This window comes from Heptranchias perlo, chromosome 1 (assembly GCF_035084215.1).
Source record: "Heptranchias perlo isolate sHepPer1 chromosome 1, sHepPer1.hap1, whole genome shotgun sequence".
Classification (NCBI taxonomy): Eukaryota; Metazoa; Chordata; class Chondrichthyes; order Hexanchiformes; family Hexanchidae; genus Heptranchias; species Heptranchias perlo.
The window spans coordinates 176,582,803-176,610,481 of NC_090325.1; the positions used below are offsets into that span (position 1 = coordinate 176,582,803).

The 27,679-nt window shown below is 39.8% G+C and overlaps 1 protein-coding gene across 2 annotated transcripts in view; it reads left to right on the forward strand.

Annotated features, from left to right (window-relative positions):
• Nucleotides 1–21,894, forward strand: part of pcdh10a (protocadherin 10a) — a 42,278-nt gene extending 20,384 nt beyond the window's left edge. The window contains exons 4-5 of one of the 2 annotated variants that reach the window (XM_067994277.1): nucleotides 3,292–3,591; nucleotides 21,267–21,894. In XM_067994277.1, coding sequence (XP_067850378.1) covers nucleotides 3,292–3,591; nucleotides 21,267–21,286 — 320 coding nt within the window. In that variant the 3' untranslated portion in view covers nucleotides 21,287–21,894. Of the gene's footprint in view, nucleotides 1–3,291; nucleotides 3,592–21,266 lie in introns of those variants that run through there. The other variant, XM_067994286.1, reaches the window with a different exon arrangement.
• The last annotated feature ends 5,785 nt before the right edge of the window (nucleotides 21,895–27,679 follow it).

The window sequence follows — 27,679 nt, forward strand, 5'->3', positions numbered from 1 at the left end:
AGCAGGAACCTTTTAGTTTCTATGGCACAGCAACATGCCATTTTTACCAACTGAGCCACTGGTGGAGCTAGGAAACTTACTAATTTTGATATTTATCTTTTCTTCCTCAAACCTCTGTGTAACATTAAGGGATGTTTCTTATGTTCAAGGTGCTATATAAATATAAGTTGATGTTTAGGACCATCATGGACTCGATGGGCTGAATGGCCTCCTTCCGTGCTGTAACCTTTCTATGATTTCTACGAAAGTGACCTGAAGTCATGTAGTCTGTTCATCCTCTGGTTTGAGTATTGACATTTCAATCTTAAAATGATCATTGCCTAAAATTTTCATTATAATATTTTTATTTCAAATGGGCTATGAACTTATGGGTTAGATATTAGTGCTCTCTTACACTGTGCAGTATTTGATCTTACCAGCATTGATCTAAAGAGGGCTTCGGTATAATTTATGATTGAACACAAATGCACTTTTTTTTTGTTAATCGGAGAAAAAAATATGCAACTGTTAAAAATTTCAGGGAGAAAGCTCAGTGTTTTAAAAAAGCGGTGAGCTTCATTGTATATTTCTTCAAAGTTGTCTCCACAGATTGTTTTTGCATCCTTGATTTTTTTGTTCTCTTGGAATAGCCAACCTGAATTGTGACATTGCCTTTGTGTCTATTATCACCTTGTTGCTTATGTAGCAAATAAAGTTTCCTAAATGGTTGCTAACAGAACTTTCAGTCTACTGGAGAAAGTAATATAAAAGGTCTTCAACACGGTCACTTTACATTTCAATTATCCTCACATTTTTGTTCCACAATTATCCTGCTACTGCTTCAGCTTTCTAGTAAAACCTTTCAAATTCATAACACTGCAAAAGCTCAACTCTCCTAGGCACTATCACGTGGTGTTATGAGTTAGTAGACTGTTCTTTCACCTCGTAGCTCTTCGATAATTTAAAAAATTCAAACTGAGTTTGAACAATTCAAAGTTTGGACAATCTTAACCCAGTTCCTCTTGGGTGGGAGTTCGCAGCACAAAACAATCCACTCAATTTGCAATCTCATTATTGTTGGTGTTATTATACAATAACATGGATATTGATTGTAAACAAGCATTGGTGTAAATTTAGCATCAAATTTGCAGTCGCTCTGAATTATGAAGCAATCCACGTATACTGCTGCTTGGCAGAAAATGGCAGCTTAACCATCGACTCATTTAATGTCAGTTCCTATATATTATGGAGGAGTCAACATAGCACCTCAGTAAACATTGCAAGTTGTGAAATCACGGGGGGGTAAAATTCAACTTTGACAGAGGCACAAAACTTGTGACAGGAGATCGGCTGCCCATTATACACCCCAATGGAATGGGAAATTGGGCGGGGTGTATAATGGGCAACCGATCCATTACTGCTCCTTTTGAGCCCCCGCCGAAGTTGAATTTCAGCCCCACAATGTCGTAACATGCTTGAAAATTGGTCTCGCCCTTATTCAACCACCACTCCCTCCTCACAAGACCAGGAGGCTTGGGCCAGTAGGTAGCTTTCCCAGTGTGTCAGCCAGAACAAACTGGTTACAATCACTGGGTGTTTTGTTTTCCTCTAAAATGTGGAATGCCAGTGTACATGCATGGGATCCTGCATATTTGCAGTGATAGTCAGAATTTCTGAGGAATCTGGAGCAGCAAATACTGCCAGATTCCTCAGAAATTTGGTACTACCAGGGCTATATGTGTATAGCCCTGGTAGTACCAAAGAGGCAGCATTGTTTAATGTGCTTCATGCATAATGGGAGGGGCACCCATGCTCATTTCTAGGGCAATAGTGATTTAGAGAGGTCACAAAGATAAGGCTTGTTTGAGAATAAGAATCTTCTGAAAAAGGAGTTAAGGTACATTGTTGAGGCAGAATAGAAGGTGTCTACTCAACATTTAAAGTGGGAATGTTCCCACTACTTCCATCATTCATCTTGATGAGCATAAAAATAATTCACAAATTTTAAAAAACATTCTCAGTCAGAGCAATGCAAAAAAGTGCCTAAAGTGACATTGGAATCTATCACACTAGTCCTTGTGGCTTGTCTTGTAACAGATTGAGAGGGTAACCCTCTTGAGAAGTTGTCCTATGAGGAGATATTGAATAGAATGGGCCTACACTCTCGGGAGTTTAGAAGAATGTGAGGTGATCTCATTAAAACATAAGATTCTGAGAGGGATTGACAGGGTAGATGCTGAGAGGCTGTTACCCCAGGCTGGAGAGTCTAGAATTAGGGGTCATAGCCTCAGGATAGGGGGTCGGCCAATTAGAACTGAGATGAGGAGAAATTTCTTCACTCAGAGGGTTGTGAATCTTTGGAATTCTGTATCCCAGAGGGGTCACTGAGTATACACAAGGCAGGGATCATTAGATTTTTGGACTCCAAGGGAATCAAATATGTGGATCGGGCGGGTAAGTGAAGTTGTGGTCGAAGGTTAGCCATGATTTTATTGAATGGTGGAGCAGGCTCGAGAGGCTGCATGGCCTATTCCTGCTCCTATTTCCTATTTCTTATGTTCTTATGTTCTTAGATAAGCTAACGAGGCAGTTTCACTGGCGCCTGATGCCAGCTCATTAGTGTTGTATATATCTTAAAGCTGTATGAACATGCATGCCTTATCTGTAAATAGAGCTGTTCCACTGTCTGTGTGTCACATGTGGTGCCTGCAATATCTCCAAGTAGAGTCACTCTGGGTATAAGCGTAAAACAGCTTTCAATGCATAAATGAGAAGAATGGTGAAAAACTTCCTCCAACAGCATCGCAAGTCAACAGGACACAAGCATAACCTTTCTGCTTGTCTGCGTCAACAAGCAGGGTAGATATTCCCTTTAAAAAATGCATGTTTAAGATTGCATAAATTCACAATAGGAAAATCTACAGGTGATGTTATCTAGAGGAAGGGTTCATTAGAATTTTAAAATGCCCTTGGCCCTTCACTTCTGAATGTAGTGCTGCATTTGGAAGACCTTTGTTCATTTTACCATGGGGAGAAAGATTAGCTGGAGGAAAAATCATTTGGTGTACCCTTCCCTTTTGGTGTTTATCTCAGTGTACAGAACACTGTACTTTAATTAAAGACAAATCGTGGAAATTTGCCTCTAGCACCGGAGGAGTGTGGTGGGGAGAGAGCAATATACTGGAGACTCCAGTGAAATAGTGAAAGACCTGTCAGAACCTTCTTAACTAATATAGAAATGACATCCTGAACTCCTCATCAAAGGTCAACGTTCCTAATATCATAATGTTTTATTCTGATTTCTTTTTGTAGGTGCTGACCTCTTTTCCAATTGCACAGAAGAATGTAAAGCGCTGGGACACTCGGACCGATGCTGGATGCCCACCTTTGTACCCACAGATGGCCGCCAAGGTCCTGATTACCGCAGCAATCTGCACGTCCCTGGCATGGACTCTGTGCCTGACACCGAGGTCTACGAAGCTCCAGAGCAGACTGGGGAGAAATCCTTCTCTACATTTGGAAAAGAAAAAACACATCCATCTAATTTGGAAAAGAAAGAATATGATGCACTTCTGCCCAACACACGTGCGCCTTACAAGCCGCCATATTTAAGTGAGTGTTTATCCAATCAAAAATTCGCTGGTTATCAATTTACCTTGTTCTTTAGATGAAAACTAAGTTTCTGCAGAGAAATTGAAGTGGACTTTAATGACAGTACCTATAAATATACTGAGTAATAACTTGGAGCATGGCTATACAAACTCTCTGTATTACTTAAACAGGAAGTAAATTCACTTTTTTATAGAGTGTAATAGCAGGTTTTGAGCATCAAGCTGAACTAGAAACCTGAATCCATCTGAATTTCAGTAGATTAGTTGAAGTCAACATGTTAAGTGCATTGGGAGAGTCCACTCAATTAAATCAACTCTGGGCGCATTTAAAATGTACTCAGGAGATGCAAGGGGCCGTTGTGCACTTTTCAAACCAGGTTCGACATCGCACTGGAACTATACTCTATGTGGTGTCAAATCCAAGCAGTGTGAGACTGCCTTCTCTGGGGACCTCCCAGTGCTGTGCCTTAGATTCAGATCAAGCCTTCACTTTGGAATTGTACTGCAACTTTAGTGGTTTTCTTCACAATTTTTGTTTGTGGTGGTCAGGATGAGATCAATGTTGGGGCACAAAACATTTTCTCAGTTTTTGTATGCAGCTCGTATTTATATTAATCAAGATTTTTAAGACTGAGACATTCCACTTCAAACTCAAGATGTGCAAGTCAAGGAGATTTACTACGTTACAAGCATACAACTGTGACTAACCATTCCATAAATAAGTTGTTTGCTGCCGTTTTACCGTAGTTTGACATAGAATTTGCTCCAAAGCTGGCAGCATTAAGTTATACTACCAGTGTTGCGTTGCTCTGAAATCAGGTTAAAGCAGAGTACTGGATGTTCATACTTAAACAGCCTGCTGATTGGTGTCCAAATGCCAGTGAAATTATTAATGTTAACAATGTGCTGATGGCCCTCCTGGCTCTTTATCGACATTAAAAATTGAAAGCTGGACTTACCGGATGGCTTTGCTTGTAAAGGCAGTATGTGGCTGAACTGTATGATGGAGGAATGTCCCAGATTCAGTTCTTGGTCTGTGCAGATGTAGCTGATCTCAGTTGAGCAGCCATTGAGGTAATACAATCATCTTAACGCCCCTAAGGAAAATAGGTCAGGGCTTCCATTCCTATTCACTATCCAGCAACCCCTGGCAGAAGTGCACATGTGTAGATTGGCTGAGGACAGAACTGTGCAGGGTTGCTATGCAGATGATTTTCCCTATCTGGGCTCAGGCAGGAAGATTGGCTATTTAGACAAGGTACCACAGGGTGCACAGTGCCCATGGAACCATACCCACCAAAGAATCAATGCCACCTGGAGAGGGAAAGAGAGAAAATTGGCATAAAGTCTGAATTTTAAAAAAACAGAAGGGAAAGACAGTTCAATGGACCAGCAGGGAATTATTTTAACTTTTAAAATGAAAGTTTAGAAAGTTCACTTGATAGTTGTTGCAATTATACTGCAACTGAGGTGAAGCTGAAGTGGTGTGAAACTACTTCATGGAGATGGCCTGATGCCCAAACCTGTACTGATGCTAAGTTTGGCTTCAGTTGTACTGCATATTTCCTGTTGCAGTAAAGCCTAAGCCATAACTGGCCTATTAAATGTGAACATTATCTTACATAATCACACACTAAAAGAGGCACTGAGGTAAATTTTTATCTTCAGTGTTCCTGGTGCAGAGTTTTGCGTCCCGTGAGCACATATAATGAGGAAGGAAGAAACAATTCAAACCAATAACAAGAGTTTACCCCACTGTCTTTATCGCAGCTAGGAACAGTCAGAACAGTTGGGCAATTCTCTCTTCAGGATAGCATTACATGCAAGTAATGCATTGACATGTTTTGATGAAGACTGCATCGTCATGTTGCCATATTGGTCAACAAACAAAACAGGCTTGCCATACTTTTTTTCAATTAGCGCTGCTGCCTTAGAGCCTATTTATATGCGTGTATTTGCCATTTAAAAACCAACATATTTGCTCTTTTATCTTTATGATCAGCAAACAACTGTGCCTTTTGTATGCAGTGTTTAAGATGCTGATGAGTGATCTATGGTTCCATTTGTGAAAACCCTGCAGTTTGCTTTCTCCCTGTCTGAGCTGGTGCATCACATTGGTTTGCACTTCCCTATGTATTCAGCTCCTTCTCCACTAATGAGCCTTCAGTTCAGTATTCCTGTTAGATCTGGGAGACCTATAATTTTACAAATGTTTTTTCTGTGAAGTTAATTGTATTAAAATGACTTTCTTTCGTTTTGGAGCCTCTTGAAATTGTACATATTGTAAAGTGCTCTCAATTTACATTTAATAAGGTCGTTTTAAATTCATTGCAGGATTAACACGACTGTACTACTGTGCTCATTCTTATTTCAATCAAATAGCTTACTCTTTCTTATTAGGTGTTTGAATTTGCTAGACATTTATTTAATCTATTTATCAACAACAGGCCCATTTATTTGGGTTCAGAAATGTAGCTGTTTTTGGCTTGGACTGTCATAACATAAGCCAGCATACCAAAGATGTTGGACTTTGGCTGTTCTATAGTGAAGAATAATTTTGTAATTGTGGGCCAAAAATAGGGATGACAACCCAAAGTGAAAAGAACATTTCTTTTTTTCAGTTTTAGTGTACTGAAGCAAGCTACATTCAAAGCTCTTATTGTGATTGTCTGTACACTGATTGAAATTAGTCCGCGTTGGAGAGATGGTTGTACAGTGGAATAGACATTGGTCTTTTACCTCTGCCATCTGGGTTGAAATCTAGACTAGAGTGATGAGATAAAAGTCTCTTATGTTTGCTGCCTGTAAAGGTCCTATGTGGTTTGGGTAGTATGCCCATAGAACAAAACAGCCCCGAACGACACTAATTTGGAAGTCACTTTCAGGATGGCTGTCGTGAGAAATTAAAAAAGCCACCCTTGCCGCTCTTTTGAGTTTGTGGTTGGGGCTGAGACACACTATTGGGCAGAGTACAGTGTGCTTTATGGTGCTTCTAACTGTCCTGAGTCGAACCTGGATGTGCTTGATGCTAGGGACCTGAAATGGAAAGTGTTCTTTTTCCGAGCATTAACATCCCTCATTTTGATAAGCACAAAGTTCAGACAAAACTAGGAAGTGTGTTTGCACTAGTGAGTGTAATATACAAATATGGAGGAGCAGAACTTTGAAATACAATAACAAATAATGGAGAAATATAGTAAAATATTCACGTGGAGAAGTGGATATTAGCAATACTTAAACACAAATGGAAAAAGGAAATTTGTAATATATGCAGAAAAAAGCATGGAGATTGATGATTGGTAGTGTACACATGTGGAGGAATGGAGACTTTAGTTCTGCATACTTATGTGCACACATGGAGGAGTGGAGACTGATTTATTTGGTGACTATTGAACTAGTATGCAACTTTCTCACTCATGATAAATAGTGCTCGTGCATGAGTCTCCCAGGGAAGTGTACCTGGTCCTATTCTATTCCTTTTGATCAATTACCTGGGGAATGGCATCAAAAGTGACAGTCTTTTTGCTAATGATACCACCCTTCACAGAGTCATTAATTTGCCATCTGAAAAAGAGGGGATTGAACAACTGTAGGCAAATATTAAAAAAAACTGAACAGTGGCTGACAAATAGTATGTTATCTTCAGCGATGAGAAGACTAAATCAATGGTTCTGTTAAGAATTATGTCCTCTGTAAGGTACCAAGTGTTCTTCAATTACAAGCATCTAGCTCCACAATGTGGGTAATTAAATGTGAATTATAATGGGGCAGATGAAGATATCAAGGTGACTTCAGAATAACAAATTTCAAGAAAACAGGATACTGGTTACAATCAGATACACCAGTATTGTACAATTGCTATACTGAAGTAGTGATGGAATATTATAGCCCTGTTTGTCAGTATAAAAGCAACCCTATTCTTTGCTCTTGGACTTGGACCAATCTGAAGCCATTAAGTCCAGTGGATTGGAAGACTGTGTCCCACTCCATACCAAAAGTCTTTATTCTTTAACATTACAGAACATGTAGCTCAGCTGTCAGTCACATATTTGTGACCACAAAAGTCACTTATGCTTAAGCCTGAGACACATGTTTATGTCAGAAACACATTAGCTACATCTTAGTATTCTCTACCAATCCAAAAAAAATCCTCACTCACTGCTAGGAGCAACGTTTTATGTATTATTTCTTCTACCTATAGAAAACTGGCTCAGTGTTTTTGCCTGGAACTGGCCCTTGTAGGAAGCAAAAATCCAAACACAAAATTAACCATTACCTGCTGGATCAGAGTAGTTGAAATGTAAATTAGGTTACAGGAAAGCTTTGGGCTTACTACTTGATTCCCTACCACAAATTCTCCAGGGCTTTTATGCTTCCAGGAATAGTGAGGCTCAAGACATCTGTCCATTGCCTAGGGCTGCAGTACATTGTTGTTCAAGCAAATATACAAGAAAATTAGAATATTTTCTTAATGGTGAGAGACTAGAAGCTGTGGAGGAGCAAAGGGATATGGTGTCCATGTACAAAAATCGCTAAAAGCTAGTGCACAGGTGCAAAAAGTAATCAAAAGGGCTAATGGAAAGTTGGCCTTTATCTCCAGGGGGTTGGAATGCAAAAGTGAGGAAGTGAGGCTTCATCTTTATAGAGCCTTGGTCATCTAGAGTACTGTATTCAGTTTTGGGCACTGGACCTCATGAAGGATATATGAAGGAGTGGGTACAGCACAGATTTACTGGAATTATTAGGGCTGAAAGAGTTAAATTGTGGGGACAGGCTGTATAAACTTGGTTTGTATACCCTTGTGTTTAGAAGGTTTAGGGGTGATCTAATCGAGGAATTTAAAATGATAAAAGGATTTGATAGGGTAGATACAGATAAACTATTTCCTCTCATGGGGGAATCCAAAACAAGGGGGCAAAATCTTAAAATAAAAGCTAGGCCATTTAGGAGTGAAGACAGGAAGCACGTTTTCTTTCTTGCTCTCTTTTTCTTTCTTTCTTTCTCTTTCTTTTGTTTTCTTTCCCTCCGTCATTAGGGTAAGAATGTCAATGTTAGTGAATGGAACAGTTGTTCATTTTGAGGACCAAATGTCAGCATCAAGTACTCCCCTGATAGAAATAGCAAAATAAAGATCCTTCTACTTTTACTCCAACAACATGACTTAACTCCAAACTCAGAAGAGCATTCCAAACTTTCAACTTCTAGACCTTTCCTTTCTGAGCAAGATTGTCTGTGAGTTTCAAAATTTTGGGCATGTTCTTGCAGTGGGCATGGACCTACTAGGAATTAAATTGAGGTTCTGCAAATGATTTCATGTAGAACTCTTACAAATAACGAAGAAATGACACTTTCAACTCATAGGCCAGGTTTAAAGCCTGGCCTCAGAGATGAAAGAACTGTTGTGCTAATCCACTGAAGCACCTAGTTCCCTTTTCAAACTGTTCCTTAAATATTGTGGCTCAGTATTCCTCTGGATTGCAATCTGTGCTGATGCTGACACTAACACAAGGGGGGTAATTTATACTTTCAATGGAAATTAAAATCAGGTGAGATGTATAATGGGCGGTTGAATCAATATTACCCATTTCACACTATCACCCAAAGTCAAAATGACCCCCAAAATGTATAAGAAAAGTACGGAACATGAAATAGGCATTCAACCCATTAATCCTGTTCACTCCTAGGAACAAGTAGAATTTGCCCTGCCAAGAAATCTGCACAACCCACTCATAGGGAGGAATTTTAAACCCCAAGAACGGGTGGGTTGGGGGCTCCAACATGCCCACTTCCAGGTTTAATGGAGGCGTGCTTGGATGTGTGCGAGTAACCTACTCACTGCTGTCGGCACCTTAATTAGTTCAGGTGGGCGGATAGTTATCGCAGCAATTAACGTCCTCATGAGGCGTTAATTAGGTCTTTTTAAATTGAATTTTACTGACCTTTAAATTTAACGCCTCCAGCACGGGTTTCCCAGGGCTCATGAATCTCACCAAGGAAAAGAAGGCGAAAAGGGCCGGATCATGAGGTAAGTGCCATTATTGCACTGCTCATGGGCCAGTAGGAGCAGGATTGTTTCCAACACGCCCAACAAGCTTACCTGCCGCAATTGGACCCCCGCGATCATCTGACCCCCCCCCGATCTCCGACTTCTCATCTCCCCAACGATGGGTGACTTCTCACTTCCCCACCCCCCCCCACCCCACGATCGGTCCCCCATCCAACCCCCAAAGATTCTAATCTCTCCCCAACCCCACCCATCCAACCCCCAAAGATCCCGATTCCCCCATCGAACCCCCAAAGATCCCGATCTCTCCCTGGCCCCACCCTTCCAACCCCAAAGATCCCGATCCCTCCCTGGCCCCACCCATCCAACCCCAAAGATCCCGATCTCTCCCTGACCCCCAAAGATTCCGATCACTCCCTGATCCCCCCCATCCAACCCCCAAAGATCTCGCTCTCTCCCCGATCTCCCCCATATAAACCCCAAAGGCTTTAATCTCTCCCTGGCTGCTTTCCCGTCTGACAAGCAGCCGGTCAGCCTGTTTATCTGTTTGGCTGCCGGGCGTGAAACCCAGAGGTAAAATTTTTATCCTTCAATTAGATTGTGATCGCAGATTCTGACCCGCTCACCTCACTTTCGGGTTTCGTGTCCGATAAACTTACCCCGCTCGCTTCCTGGCTCCAAGTTAAAATCCAGGCCGTAGTCTCCAGGGGAAGGCACTCAAACTCTGAAATTTCCCCACAACTCTAGAAGGTAAATCAAATCAAACTCCAAGATATTAACCCATTCTTACAATTCACACCATTCAACACTGAGCAGTTGCTTTCCACAGATGGTTCAGCCACAGCAAAGGGACCATTGTGTTCCATAAAGCATTTGATCATCTGTGTCTATGCGTATACTTATAATCTTCAATTTCATTGTTAATCAGATATTTAGCGATCTCTTTTGAAAGGGTTAATCAGTGCAGCACTAACTGCTTTTGCCGAGTATCTATTCCACATATCCAGTACCGTTTGCTGAAAAAAAATCTTCTAATCTCTGTTCTCATTTGAGGCTAGTTAATATTGTGGTCATGTCGTCTAGTGCTGTGATAACAGTCTAAGCTAAATAATCGGCTCAAATCTATATTACTCTTGTTTCTCGTGACTTTAGACTAAGTCAAATTCTCTCAATATTCTTTTCTCCAATTGAAATGAGTTGAGCCTCAGAGCCTTTCTTCACAAGTTCAAGAATCGTCCTTGCTGTTCAGTAAACTCTCCAATGCATCAGAGTTCTTTTGGAGGTAGAATGCTCCAACTGCATATAGTGTGGTCTTACCAAGGAGTTATATGGAATTTGACATACTGAAACATCTTCAAGATGTATCCCAGTATGGATTGACAACAGCATCACATTGATTGGATATTTCAGTGAATGGTCTGTAATCATACCCAAATGCTTTTCCTTTCCACCATTGCTCATTTATTCTGTACCACTGTTACTTAACAAGCTTCTTTATTACCTTTGTTAAAATGTATCTCTCATTCCTTAGCTAATCCCCTTCATTTGTCCTGATCTATTTGAATGCTTTTAATCTCCCATACACTAATCAGTTGGCTTCATAGCTTGGTACGATCCTCCCTATTATTGATGAAACATGTTAATGGAAGGAACTCCGAAGTGACTGCTCCCCAGTCAGAGCTTCTTCCAATTATCATCTTCTATTTTTTAATTACTTTGGGATAGGACAGAGTAGATAGAATCAGACTGTTTCCAATGGTTGAGGAATCTAGAATGAAGGGACATAGACATAAAGTGAAATGTAAGAGATTTAGGACTGAGTAGGAGAAACTTTTTTACACAGAGGATTGTGAGGCTGTGGAATGTACTACCAAAATTAGTGATTGAAGCAGAGATTGTGTCAACGTTTAAGAATAGGTTAGAGAAGTGGCTGAAGGAAAGGGGAATAAAGGAATATGGGAACAGAGAAGTCACATGGAATTAGGACAACTGCTGTGTGAAGGAAAAAACCACCATCGCAAACTGGTTGGGCCGAACGGCCTGTTTCCGTGTTGTAATTTTAATGTAATTCAATGTAAAAAAAATGTTCAAGTCAGCTAGCTAGTTTGCCCTTAATTAAAAGTATAGCCTGAAGAACATTATTATTGCTTTCTGAAAATCCACATAAATTATATTTGGCTGGTAGCCATTGTCCACCAGATATTGGAGGCATGATTTATTACCTTTAAGTCCAAGCTGACTGCTTCGTATGGCCAATGCAATCTTTAGATGAATGTTGATAGCATTCCATAAAATGCTTTCCATTATCAGTCTAAGCTGGAATCTAGCCATGATTCCAGAACTGAAAGGACAGTGTGCTAACACACTGCAGCACCTGGCCCCTCTCTGTCTGACAAACTGCCTGGAATAGTCATGTGTCTGTTTTGGAATTTTCCAAGCAACCATACCGGGAAGGCGAGTTGAAGGAAGAGATATGCTGATCAGATTCAGGATTGGTAGACACATTGGCCACTTCTCCATTCTGTTTTTCCTTCAAATTTGCACATGAAATATTTAAATATTTGGATACAAATGAGACAAAATTACATAGAATTACATAGAAATTACAGCACAGAAACAGGCCATTCGGCCCAAATGGTATATACCGGTGTTTATGCTCCACATGAGCCAATGAAAATGAAAAAGTAAATAAAAATGTTTGAACTGGAAAATTAAAAGGGAGATTAAGAAAAAAATAGAAACATTTACAAAGCTTCTAGATAAAAGAAAGAGTTGAGCATTGGACCAAATTGAAGACTATATGGGAGCAAGTTTAAAAGTGATTGGGAGGCTAAGAGAGAACTGGAAAAAGGGTACAGCAGAAAATGCCAAAAAATTATTTTAGTACTATAACAGTAAGAGGAAAGTAAGAAAGGAAATTAAAACCCAAAGGAACAGTGTGGAGTTCTCCATGAGAATGAATTAATATAATAAGCATACTGAATTACTTGTTTCTGGGAGGTTTTGAATAGGAAATGGCAATAACAATATACCAGCCAACATTAAAGACACGTATGTCGTACATGCTTCAGGGCTTTGATGATCATGAAACAGAGCTTCCAGATAGGCTCAACTGTGATAATTTTAACTTTGGATGATAGTGCAAGTTTTACACTATCGGCTCAACTTCTATTGAAGTCAATGAAAATGAAAATCAGGAAAAGTGTTTAACGGGTGGTCGAGCTGATATCGCGTGTTTTACACTATTGCCAAAAGTTTAAAAATTACCCCCGAAAAGTTGAAAACCCAATATATTCCTCTGGTTGAATGAATTATATTTCAACTTTCTTAGAGAAACAATGGAGGGAATTTGTGAAGCACTGAGGGGGATAATGAGCAAGTGAAAAGTTTCAACAGATTGGAAACATGCAAGTTTAGTTCCAACATTTAAGAAGAGGGAAACACCCATGCTTCACAATTGGACATGCATTATCCTGATCTCTCATCAGAAAACAAATGAAATCAATAGTCTGAAACAAATGGAATTGCACTTGTATGAAAATAACTTAATAAATGCTAGCCAATATGGCTACCAAAGCACCTAATCAACCTTCCAGGTATTTTTTTTTTATTCGTTCATGGGATATGGGCATCGCTGGCGAGGCCAGCTTTTATTGCCCATCCCTAATTGCCCTCGAGAAGGTGGTGGTGAGCCGCCTTCTTGAATCGCTGCAGTCCGTATGGTGAAGGTTCTCCCACAGTGCTGTTAGGAAGGGAGTTCCAGGATTTTGACCCAGCGACGATAAAGGAGCGGCGATATATTTCCAAGTCGGGATTGTGTGTGACTTGGAGGGGAACATGCAGGTGGTGTTGTTCCCATGTGCCTGCTGCTCTTGTCCTTCTAGGTGGTAGAGGTTGTGGGTTTGGGAGGTGCTGTCGAAGAAGCCTTGGCGAGTTGCTGCAATGCATCCTGTGGATGGTACACACTGCAGCCACAGTGCGCCGGTGGTTAAGGGAGTGAATGTTTCGGGTGGTGGAGGGGGTGCTAATCAAGCAGGCTGCTTTGTCCTGGATGGTGTCAAGCTTCTTGAGTGTTGTTGGAGCTGCACTCATCCAGGCAAGTGGAGAGTATTCCATCACACTCCTGACTTGTGCCTTGTAGATGGTGGAAAGGCTTTAGGGAGTCAGGAGGTGAGTCACTCGCCACAGAATACCCAGCCTCTGACCTGCTCTTGTAGCCACAGTATTTATATGGCTGGTCCAGTTAAATTTCTGGTCAATGGAGAAAGACATGTGATATAGTGCATAGTGCCAAAAGGCCTTTGATAAAATACTGTAGGAGAACGCTTTACCAACTAAGGTCAGTGGCTGTCAAAGATAAGACATGGATGTAGATTTGTAGCTGGTTAAGGAAAAGAAACCAGAGGATAGTTTTTACTGGAGTTCGGTCAAAATGGAAGAGGGGTATTGAGTTGGATGCCCCATGGGTCCACGCTGCAATCCCTTCTGTTCCTGATATACGTAAATGATCTGGATTAGCATTAACTATGCAAGATAATTAAATTTGCAGCTGACACCAAACTAGAAGGAACTGTGTGCTCAGAGGAGACAGCCAAGATCTTAAAAAGACAAGAGAGGTACTTTTACAAGTCCAGGTTGCCGGTAAGGAGCCTTGCCCACCGACAGAATATATTGGAAATTTAGTCTCACTATGCACTGCCCATGATTTTCCAATCATTAGTTTTTCATCTGTTTAATGGTCATGGGCAATGTGCGCCTGAATTTAAAAATGCACTACCAGCAAGTAAGATTCCTTACTGGCAGTACAGACATACAAAATTAACCCTAAGGTTTGCACTTAGACTGATCAGTGGCAAATTAAATTCAGTACAGACAAATACTGAATATTAGGAGGCACATATACACTCCAGGGGTTGAATAAAGCTTGCCACGAAAAATCTGAAAGAGACCGAGGGGTATTATTTGACTCATTGCTCACCGTGTCCCAACTGTGTGAGGCAGCAATACACAAGGAGAACAGAATGTTGGGGTATATTACCAAATTAACAAAAATCATGTTGAGCCTGTACAGTGCTCGGCCAAGCTGCACCTGCAGTATGAAATACGATTCTTGTTGGTACGACATAAGAGAGCCATCCAGATGCTAAGGGCGTTGTACAAAAGTACGACAAGGCGGATCCCTGGTGTTAGACGGATGAGCTGTGAGAAATAATTAGATTTGCTGGGCTAATTTTCAAAAAGAGACATCCAGGGGGGACCTTGTAGAGCTATATAAGACACTTAATGGGGCAGAGAATGTAAACATGTAACAATATCTTCCTATACACCATGGCAGCAGGACAAGAGAACATTAATTCAAGGTTGCGAGGTCAAGTTTAGGACAGATGTCAGGAAGTATTTCTTTGCACAGAAGGTTATCAGGAAGATGGTTGAGGCAGGACACTTGACTAAATACTGTAATGAGGAGAGCGTAGGGTTGGTATTCTGGAAGAATGAAACCAAATGCTTTTACATACGTGGCTATTGAGACAGCAACTGTACCATTATTTAAAGGGGAATTGGAAAAGTATTTGAAAAGGAAAAATGTGAAGGGATGCTAGAAAGGGCAGGGAAATGGGATTAGAAAACATAGCTCCAGTTGAAAAGCTAGCACTGGCACAGGTGGAATGAGCTGAATGGCCTCCTTCTCTACTGTATTTTCTTTGATTCGAAATAGCCTGAAGGTCTCTTTTCATTGAAACCCATCTTTGTAATCAAATTGAACCAGGAAGGGGAAAAGAAAACTAAAAATAAAGTCTTAAAACTTGGTTTTCATAGAAAAGCTAACAAATATATTTGGCCGTTAAAGCCTGATGTAGTTTTATTCTACTGGTTTCCAAAAACTTTCTCATCTGAATGTTACATGATTTTTGGTGCTCCGTTTTTCCTACTCCTGTTCTCAGTATTATTTCTCCTTTCCTGTTTCCCTTTTCTTATCTACCATCTCTCTTGATCGACATTTGCTCATTATACTGTCTGATATCTTTCCATTCTCTTCTCCAGTGCCCAGCATCTATTTTCCCATCTTTATCTTCCACTGCCAAACTAAATTACGATGGTGCACTCAGCAACGAAAGTAGATTGATTCCATTCTGGTCTCAAACTTTGTTTGTTTGTGCTCCCACATTTAAAAGAGGCATCATCTGCATTAAAAAAAACACCAGGCAAAACTTTTTCCGCTTATGCACCAGAACACAATGCAATGATGTAAATCATGTTGGAAGGTATCATAATTGCATTTGCACATAATGCCATCATGGTAGAAATGACACCTTCTCTGATTCATCTCCTATCCTAATACAAAGAGGTTTCACAAACACATTTCATGAAGACAGGATCCCTTTAGAATTATTTTTCTCTTTTTTTTAAATAACCCCATGTTATGCACCATTCTCTAGCTGAGAAGTTGGTAAGTAACACGTCCCTTTCCTTGTTAATATTTCCTGCAAATACCCAAATGAGATTTGGAACTTCTTATGGAGGGAATGATGCATGAACCCATATTCTACCTTCCCATACTGTAACATGCAAATATACAAATGTGCTGCAGTGGCAGACTCACCATTCAAATTGTTAGAAGTTTAATTTCATTATTTTCCTCCAAAACAATATTTTCTGGAGGTAGCAAAAGCTAATTGTCAAATTTGCTTTTATTCATAAATGACGAATCTCACCTTGCTAAATAATTACACCAGAAGGTAAGCCTGCACAGCATGACACATTAAATAGCAGTGCAAACATAGTACCATATCTAATCCTCTAAAACAAACTTTTATTTTTTCAACACTGTCTTTTTTTGTTTGTTCTCTGGCTGTGGACAACATTGGAATGGCCACATTTATTGCCCATCCCTAGTTGCCATGAGAGGATGGTGGTGGACTACCTTATTGCTTCATAGCAACTTAAAGCTTGCTAGGCCACTTCAGCCACATATTGGATTCACATATAGGCCAGACTGGTTAGGGGTGGCAGGTTCCCTTCCCTAAAGGACATTAGTGAACCTGTTGAGTTTTTACAACAACCTGGCAGCTTTCATGGTAATTTTTTTTCTGGTTGCAGGAAATTTCGCAACTCACCACAGTGGGATTTGAACTCACGACTTCTGGGTTGCTAGTCTAGTACCTTAACCATTACATTTCCATCTCTGTAACTCCCTCACTAACATACTGAGAGAAACAAAAATTGAAAGTCTCTCAATTTTTAAAATTTTTCTCTTGCTTTCCTTTTCCCCATTCAGTCTTCCTCTCCTCTTCCCATTCCTTCTCTAGCTGTTTGACATCTTCCTCTTTCTCTGTTTGTCTCCCTCTTTTCCTTCTATTACTACCCTTCCTGTTACTACCCTTTCCTATGATGTTAACAACAACAATAACTTGCATTTATATAGCCTTTTTAACATAGTAAAATGTCCCAAGGCACTTCACAGGAGCTTTAGCAAACAAAATTTGACACCGAGCCACATAAGCTTGGTCAAAGAGGTAGGTTTTAAGGAGCGTCTTAAAGGAAGGAAGAGAGGTAGAGAGGCAGAAAGGTTTAGTGAGGTAATTCCAGAGTTTAGGACCTAGGCATCTGAAGGCATCTGTCATATAATATATATAGCCAATCTTCATTCCACCCATTTTTGTAATTCTGCTTTCTAAATGAATAAGTTCTCCACTGTGTTTACCAACACCACAACTTAGAGGGGGTGAATTGTGACCTGTAATCAGGCAGTTGCCTGTACTGCCCTTGAACTGGATCCTGAAAGCAGTGAAGGTTGACTTTGTTTGAATTTTTCATTTTTCCATCAGTGGTCAAGTGGTCATTTATTAACAAATCATTTGTCAATTTATATTTACAGTTGAATCCTAATAAACATATAAATATACTATGCCAAGAAATTATATTGCTTGGATCAGTATTTCTGTAAACTGCCAATAAAAATAGCCGATCAGCAAATCTGGACTGAAAGCCCACTTAATCATTCATTTCAGTAATTCATTCTAAAGCAAAGCAGTAAACGCTGAACAAAAACAATTTTAGACAGAAGTAACTATTTCTGTAAAATATACCGCTGACTCTAGACGAAAATTATTACTGGCCTGGCTATATATAATAAAAAGAGTATTAAATCTGTCTAATTATCTCGGCTCCCGATGGTTTAGCGAATTTATTTAGTGAGTAGCTGAACCATATAGGTCCCAGTTTTGATCTTGACTCTGTACAAAGGTAGCTGATCTCAGCTGAGGGACCTATAGGGATGCTACAATCGGTCCCAACAGACCAGGTTAGGGAGCTGAAGATCAACCAGGATTCCCACTTCTGATCACTATCTGGTTGCTAATGTTGGAAATAAATTAATAAACTTGCAGAATGAGTGTGTAATTGGCAAATTAATTGCAAATTAATTTCAATATAGATAAGTGTGGGGTGGAGCATTTTGGCAGGAAGAATAAGGAGGCCACATAATATTTGGATATTAAGAGTCCAAGAGGAGCAAAGGGATCTAGGGGTACAGATACACAAATCACTAAAAGTGGCAACGCAAGTTAATAAGGCCATAAAAAAAAGCAAACTAAGCACTGGGGTTCATTTCTAGAGGGATAGAATTGAAAAGCAGAGAAGTTAGCTGGCACAGACATGATGGGCCAAATGGCTCCTTCTGTGCCGTAAATTTCTATGATTCTATGAAGTTATGTTGAATTTGTATAGGACCTTGGTTAGACCACTCTTGGAGTACAGTGTATAGTTCTGGTCTCCATATTGTAAAAAGTACATAGAGGCACTGGAGAAAGTGCAAAAAAGATTCACAAGAATGATACCAGAACTGAGAGGATATACTTATCAAGACAGGCTGAACAGGCTGGGGCTCTTTTCTCTAGAAAAGAGAAGGCTGAGGGGTGACCTGATAGAGGTCTTTAAGATAATGAAAGGGTTTGATCGGGTAGATGTAGGGAAAATGTTTTCACTTGTGGGGAGTCAAAAATTAGAGGTCATAAATATAAGATAGTCGCTAATAAATCCAATAGCGAATTCAAGAGAAACTTCTTTACCCATAGAGTGTTAAGAATGTGGAATGTGCTACCACAAGGAGTAGTTGAGGTGACTAGCATAGATGCATTTAAGGGGAAGCTAGATAAGCACGAGGGAGAAAGGTATAGAAGAATGTGCTAATAGGGATTAGATGAAGAGGGGTGGGAGGAGGCTCGTGTGGAGCGTAAATGCCGTCATAGACTAGTTGGGCTGACTGGCCTGTTACTGTGCTTTATATTCTATGTAATTCTATGTACATGTGTGTGGATGTCATGTGAGGGAAGGATCGGGTTTAGCTATGAAACCCTTGTGGTTGAATGGCCTGTTGACAGCCGCTGTCTAGATTCAAACATGAATAATGACCACTAAGGCAAAGTACTGGACGATGTCTCACGGAAAGTGCTCAAAAGGGAAATTTTCCTGGGTCTGCATCCAGGTGCACTGAATCAGTTAGGCACATGGAATACCGGAAACTCAGGCTGCTCAGAGTGCACACCTGTAAAGGAACCCACCCAACTTTCCATCCATTAATTTAATTGAAAAGAAAATGAGGTAGGTTCCTTTACAGTCGTTGGTGGGGGGGGGGGGGGGGGGGTCATTTTAACTTTACAATAGTGTAAAACAGGTGATAGCAAGTTGGCAGCCTGTTTTACATCTCTCCCGATGTCGCACAGAGTCAAGATCTACCCCCGCGCTCCAACGTGCCCCATTTTACAATATTTGCTGTGCCCTGGAGATCCAGCGTACATGGGTGCAGACCCAGGAACATCTACCCTCCCGACTTTAGAAGAGGAAGAGAAAAGAAAAGGCTGGACAAGAAAAATTGATGAGAAAATTATTTTACTTAATGCGATTGAGCGGGAAGTGGCTTTGTTCATTGAAATTCTACATAATAGGAATGAATGGGAAATGATTTGGTGCTTCAGAATTTTAAAGAATGAGTATGAATGGAAATAGTTTGACACACTGAAATTCTGTATGGGTGAATGGAAATGGTTTGGTGCATTGGAATTCTATTGTTGGATCAGGTAACCTGCCTCATTGGCACTGACTGCAAATTCTCAGGTGTATGACATGTGTAAGCTCAATGAATGCTACAAATATTTGGCATGCATCAAACGTAATGAGACTCTCCATCTATATGTTTGCCTGGCAGTTTTACAGTTAGGCCAAGATTTTGTAATGACTTTTTTCTATTGCTGCTCTGAAGCAAAGCTGGTGTTGCTTCAAAGTTATGCACTTTAAAGAAGATTTTCTATCCCCAATATTGAACAAAATGGGATCCTAACATGCCTAAATTGTTTGTGATGTTTCTAAAAAGCATGTTGTAATGGGATTGAAAGAAAACAACAAAATGCGGTTCAGATCAATTCTGCCTAATTTCAAAACGGAAAACTAAAATTATTCATCAAATCATCCACATTAGTAAAATGTGTCATGTAAACTGATGCTAAAGGGAAAAATGATTTTCAAAATGTATTTGAAGTAACCTTGGTGATTGTGCGTGTGTGCAGTAAGTTCTCTTCAAGGATTCATCAAGCACATCACAGAATGTTTCATTGCTTTGATTGTTACTAACCCATTTCATGTCTGCCTGTGACATATCTTCTTTGTTTTTTACTGAAATGGAGAAATGATAACAAAGTGGTCTGCTCACACAGTGATACTGTGTGTTTCATCATATGTCATAGCGTAGATTCCCACATGCCATTTCTGCCAAGATCTGAATTCCCTAATCTGCATCCAGACTTTTCGGGAGGTGCTGTCCTTCAGGGAAGGACACTCGGAGGTAACTCAACCCACATTGTTTTTGCATACCTCTTATTGGCCAGCTCAAGACAGTTGTAAGCAAAGGCCAAGGAGCAGGCTGCACATCCCCTCAATTGAGGAAATGTTAGGTAGTGTAGCGGAATGATGACAACAACAATAATAAAAATGATGCATTTATATAGAGCTCCTCATGTAAAAGAAAACATCGGAGTGCTTAACTAGGTGGAGAAGTCAACACTAGGATATATTTGGGGTAGAGAGAAGTAAGACAAGGTCAAAGAGAAAAGTTTTTTTTGGAGGCTTTTGAAATTAGGGAGGAGGTAGCAAGGCAAAGTGGTTTTGAGAGAAGCATTAAAGCAGTGAAGTGACTGAAATACGGGCCTCCAATGATGGATGGATGGAGTGGGGAGCAGGGCACTCATCAGGTGTAAGTGGAGTACAGGTTATGACAGGGATGCATGTCTGGGTCGGGTGCAGGGAGGTCGTTGAGGAATTTGAAGAGGAGGATCTTGAAGTTGATTGACTCAGGCACATGTTGCTTGGCAAGAACAGGAGCACGGGGTTTATGAAACTTTGTGCAGGAGAAGATATGGACTACTGAGTTCTAAATTAGCTGAAGTTTGAGAAGGGTTGAAGTGCAGAGGCTGCCAAAGAAGGTTTGATCCTGAGATAGCGAAGGCATGAATTACAGTTGCCGCAGTGACTGAGGGAGAAACAATAAGACATTGAAATATTCTATAAACTTAGAAGTGACTAATAAAGAATGAAATTCATTTTGACAATGACAGAAATGATATGTTGTCAATTGTCAGCTCGAAGGTTAATTTATTGCTTCTGTCTGTTTCTCTCCACAGCACGGAAGAGAATTTGCTAGTCCCTTCTGTTGTTGCAGCATGATTTTGCACAAGCCAACGACTTAAAAAAAAAATCAACTTTCCAGTCCGTCATCCTGGCCATCGAGTTGTATGTAACGTAATCGGTTCCTATAATATTGGAGACAATCTTGCTAATAATGGAATCGGATGCTCTCAGCAGGTCTGAGAATGATGCGATTTGGAGACTTTTTGGAAGTGACTGGCCTGGTCACTTCCATGACCTGTGTGTGCCTGTTTACAGCACTCAAAACTCTTACTGAGCTCCCAGCTCTTTCTTTAATCACCGACCACCACAGATCGGCACCAAAAGAAGCCAACTGTACAGAAACCAATCAGATGTGCATTACAGATGCAATATCACTGTTTTAGATGTGACTGTTTTTTCTATTTTTTTTGTGATGGAGTGTTCCCAGATTGCGCCAACTTTTCAAGACTGTGACTTTGTCCTTTGCGCACACTATTAGGTCTTTCCAGTGATGAGCTGCAGACCCACAATTATCAGAGCTCCTCGGTTCAATAACATTCTGTAGTTTATACACAGTGTTACTTGCAAATGTGTTTACTGTACTCTTTCGAAACTTCTAAATAAAAAGAAATGTACTGCTTTTTTTTTTCTTCCTGACGTGGTGGTATTCAGTAAAGGGATGATTTAGCAACCCAGAATATCAATAATCCCAAGTGTCTATTTATCTATAGCCTCTTCTTTCATTTTCAAGACCGATTAAAAACACACAAAAAGAGAAATTGAGAAAGCTGATCTATGATAACACTTAAAGTCAAAAGTAAATTTAAACACTTAACAGTTTTTTTTCTCCTTCCTAGCAGACAAACCATTTTGAGCTACTTGTTGGGTATTTTCTCATCTTGAGTAATTGATCTGGATCCCAAGAGGAACCAGCAATTTCACTGGTAGACAGCAGAGAAGATTGTTTTCCTTTATCTCATACATATAACCTATAGATCCCTCTCTCGTGATGTCTTTTTCACTTTCACTCAGGGGAGAAGGAGGCTTCTAGGAATAAAGTTACCCCATCAAACCCACTTGTATGTAAATGTGATATAAGTTTCTAGTAATTCCTGGTATGAATAGAATAAAATCAATGAGAAGTGGGAGTGTATTTAAAGGCCATAACATATTTGATATGTTCTCTTGGGCAGCCAATAGTCCACAGAGCAAAACTCTTGTGGTTAATCACAACATTTAATCCCAAGAGTGTACCACACCTTTGAATGGAGAATCTATTGTTAGCCAGCTCTTTTATATTATACAGAATCACTCTGTTTTGTTTTTTGGTCAGATGATCTATTTAAACCAACCCTTATTTTAAGCTACCAAATTTAACTTTTTTAGAATAAAAAAGAAAACAGCAGATTGAGGTGAAAAAATTGGAGAAAATAGACTTTTTTAAAATAAAATATTATGAACAAATGGATGTTGTATTTTTCTCATTGTTGAAGCAGTTTATTGTCAATAAAAACTGTAATACATTATTCTATCCACACTGTAGTAGTTTATACGTGCTTAATTAGTTAGCAAAACTTTGAAACATGAAATAAATATAATGCTACACAGCAATCATCTGGGTTAATTCAACAAGCAGTACAGAATAATGATGCAATTGTTTACAATCATGGATTTAAAGTGCTATTCATTAAAAGTTCAGTGAACGCCTTTTATGTCTCTGTAATAATGTTAGTCTGATGTTTGAGTAATTGTGTTAATTGCATTGTGGTGTTGGAAAGACTATAGATGCTTTTGCACCTTAGGAGTGTTGCCAACTGTAGACATGTGGTTCTCCCTCTGTTGGCTCAACTCCATATTATAAGCAACCCGACATTTCAGGAACTGATTATAATATACTCACAAAAATGCAATCTATGAATTTGCCATGGGGTTAAGGCTTCCTGTTAAGAGCAAACACAGGTTACTTGTCGTAGATGCTTGCACTCTTACCTCCATGTCATACAAAGGAGCACAGCACACCGAGAAATCTGATTCTCGATGAGTGTAAAAAATTGAAGTCACTTTCCTGAGTCAGCAATGCAAAGTACAGTAAGTATAACTTAAGTCTATGGCATTATTATGTTGGAGTTACTCTGTTTAGGATTGTATGATATTGGAGTGGCCGTTGAGGATTGTATGATGTTGGAGTGGTGATGTTAGACTATATGACCTTGGAGTAACTATTGTATGATGTTGGAGTCACTATACAAAGGACGATAAAATGTTTTAGTGGCTGTGTTAAGCATTGTATGATGTAATGATTTTGCTAAAGACTATTATGTTGAAGTGACTGTTGTGGATTAGATGATGTTGGAGTGGCTGCATTAAGGGCTATATGATATTGGGGTGACTGTGTTAGGAACTGTATGATGTTGGAGTACTTTCTGTTTATTTTCCCTGCTTCTTTCTCATTTTTTCTCCTCTTTGATACAATTTTAGTTTAACACCAGTGCGTGTTTTGAGTATTTGCACTTATATTACTATTAGCAGCTTTCACTGTAAAGAGAATAATTATTATTTCAGTTTAGGAATTCTTCCTTAAACTACAGTTTTTGATGTTGGAAGATCTGAATTAATTTGAATCAAATCTGTCTATTTGAAAGATTAATACTTGGCAGTTAAACATAAAATGTAGTAGTTCTAAATATATATCACATTTTGGTTTGGCCATTTAGATTTACATTTTCTTAATCACTGCCATGTTTTGTTCTTCCAGTTCACTTAAAATGGTACAGAATCATATGAAAAGAGGTTGTTTTCTGCAATATATAAGCAAGATAGGAACGTAGGAACAGGAGTAGGCCATTCAGCCCCTCGTGCCTGCTCTGCCATTTAATAAGATCATGGCTGATCTGTGATCTAACTCCACATACCCGCCTTTGGCCCATATCCCTTAATACCTTTGATTGCCAAAAAGCTATCTATCTCAGATTTAAATTTAGCAATTGAGCTAGTATCAATTGCCGTTTGCTGAAGAGAGTTCTAAACATCTACCACCCTTTGTGTGTAGAAATGTTTTCAAATCTCACTCCTGAAAGGTCTGGCTCTAATTTTTAGACTGTGCCCCCTACTCCTAGAATCCCCAACCAATGGAAATAGTTTCTCTCTATCCACCGTATCCGTTTCCCTTAATATCTTATAAACTTCAATCAGATCACCCCTTAACCTTCGAAACCCCAATTTGTGCAATCTCTCCTTGTAACTTAACCTTTGAAGTCCGGGTATCATTCTAGTAAACCTACGCTGCACTCCCTCCAAGGCCAATATGTCCTTCCGAAGGTGCGGTGCCCAGATCTGCTCACAGTACTCCAGGTGCGGTCTAACCAGGGTTTTGTATAGCTGCAGCATAACTTCTGCCCCCTTGTACTCTCGTCCTCTCGATATTCCATTTGCCTTATTGATTATTTTCTGCACCTGTTCATGACACTTCAATGATCTATGTACCTGAACCCCTAGGTCCCTTTGGACAGCCACTGTTTTTAACTTTTTACCATTTAGAAAGTACCCTGTTCTATCCTTTTTTGATCCAAAGTGGATGACCTCACATTTGTTTACATTGAATTCCATTTGCCACAGTTTTGCCCATTCACCTAATCTATCAATATCCCTTTGTAATTTTATGTTTTCATCTGCACTGCTTACAATGCCACCAATCTTTGTGTCATCGGCAAACTTAGATATGAGACTTTTTATGCCTTCACCTAAGTCGTTAATAAATATTGTGAATAATTGAGGCCCCAAGACAGATCCCTGCAGGACTCCACTAGTCACATCCTGCCAATGTGAGTACCTACCCATTATCCCTACTCTCTGTCACCTTTCGCTCAGCCAACTTCCTAATCAAGTTCGTACTTTTCCCTCGATTCCATGGGCTTCTATCTTAGCTAACAGTCTCTTATGTGGGACCTTATCAAATGCCTTCTAGAAGTCCATATAAATAACATCCATTGACATTCTCCTGTCCAATACTTTAGTCACCTCTTCAAAAAATTCAATCAGGTTTGTCAGGCACAAACTACCTTTCACAAATCCATGCTGGCTCTCTCTGATTAACTGAAAATTCTCGAGGTGTTCAGTCACCCTATCCTTAATTATAGACTCCAGCATTTTCCGCACAACAGATGTTAGGCTAACTGGTCTATAATTCCCCGGTTTCCCTCTCCTTTCTTAAAAAGCAGAGTGACATGTGCAATTTTCCAATCCAGAGGGATAGTTCCTGTATCTAGAGAACTTTGAAAGATTATACTTAGGGCATCTGCAATGTGCTCACCTACTTCCTTTAAAACCCTGGGATGGAAACCATCTGGTCCTGAGGATTTGTCACTCTTTAGTGTTATTATTTTCTTCATTACTGTTGCTTTACTTATATTAATTTTATCGAGTCCCTGTCCCCGATTCAATATTAGTTTTCTTGGGATTTCCGGCATGCTATCCTCTTTTTCTACTGTAAATACTGATGCAAAGTAATCGTTCAACATGTCCGCCATTTCTCCATTATCAATGACAATATCCCCATTTTCAGTTTTTAAGGGGCCAAAACTGCTCCTGACCACCCTCTTTTTCCTAATGTAACTATAAAAGTTCTTCGTATTAGTTTTGATATCCTTTGCAAGTTTCTTTTCATACTCTCTTTTTGTAGCTCTTACTATCTGTTTTGTGACCCTTTGTTGATCTTTGTATCTTTCCCATTCGCCAGGATCTGCCTTTTTGTATGCCCTTTCCTTATGTCTTATACTGTCCCTTACCTCTTTAGTTGTCCATGGCTGTTTTTTTTGGCAAGTAGAGTTCTTGCCCCTCAGGGGTATAAACCGATTCTGTATCATGTTAAATGTTCCTTTAAACATTTCCCACTGATCATCAGTCGTTTTACCCATTAACAGATTTGCCCAGTTTACTGTGGACAGTCTCTGTCTCATCCCATTGAAGTTGGCCTTACCCAAGTCTAGAATCTTAGCAGCTGACTCACTTTTTTCCCTTTTGAACACTACATTGAACTCGATCATGTTATGATCGTTTTTGGATTGATGTTCACGTACAGTTAAGCCGTTAACTAAATCTGGTTCATTACTCATTACTAAATCTAATATGGCTTGCCCCCTTGTTGCCTGTAGGACATACTGCTGTAGAAAACTATCCCGAACACACTCAAGAAATTCACTACCTTTCTGACAGTTGCTAGTCTGCTTTTCCCAATCTTTGTGAAGGTTAAAGTCCCCCATTAAGACCACTGCCTTTCTTACACGCTTATCTAATCTCTGCATTTATACAATCCAGCACTTCAGAGCTGCTGCTACACAATTCCCACTGTAGTCTTAGATACTTTCCTATTTCTCAATTCAACCCATATGTCCTATTTCTCAATTCAGCCCATAATTCAAGATAGGCATTGTCTTATCCATATCATTGAGAATAATATTTAGTTCTGGGGGTGCATTGTGGCAACCAAGTTGAGAGTGAGGTCACATTAGCTTGGGAGTTGAAACATGGACGGAGATCGGAATCACAGTGATGGGCACAACTATTTTAGTTATGTACACCTTGTTGTTTCCCCTCTGTGTATCCTGTAAAACCCCAACAGTCTCCCAAAATTGAACTGTAGTCTGGGCCTGCAATAGTGATTGATAGTGGAATGAAAGTCTTCTATTACATTTAGAATTGCTTTAAAGAACACCTTGTGCACTTCTTAACTGTGACCTACAAACTTCTGAGGTCTACTCTGACTGTGTGCTCACTCAGTTATTTGGCCTCCTGCAATGCTACGTCCACCTCTGATCGTACCTTTTCCAAGCTCATGTAATAGAGGTTCCCCCATAGTGGGCTTTGGGGATGCAGCCCACGCAACGGTCTATCCCCAGCTGGAAAGCAAGGGATCTAGCAAGGTTTGAGATGAGGTTCCTAAACCCACTCCCCAGCGAGGCCTGAATTGAGTTGGCACCAACCCACAACAGGTGTACTTTGTAATACACTAAGTAAGTTTTGAGTACCTGTAGATTATTTAAACCCCAATTGTGTTACAACCTTGGACTCACCCTCGGTCATTTGTTTCACTTTTTAAAATTTATGCAGACTTTCACTGCTTACATTCAAAATATACAGTTTCTGCTATTGATTTTATGCTTATTGCCTACTGCAACTAAGATTGTCAGGCCTTGCCATGGTGATTTGGATCACATGACAGGAAGAGTTGGGGAGCTGCAAGATTATGACACTGGCACAGAACTATAATAGAATCAACTGACAGGGAGAGTGTTTTACTGAAACATAATCTTTTTCACTGGAATAGAATTCTTCTATATATGTGTATAATGAAATAATTCAAATCCCAGTTTGCTCCTGGCAAGGTCATTACTGGTTTAACCTTTTCTGATATGCACAAGTTTGATTTATA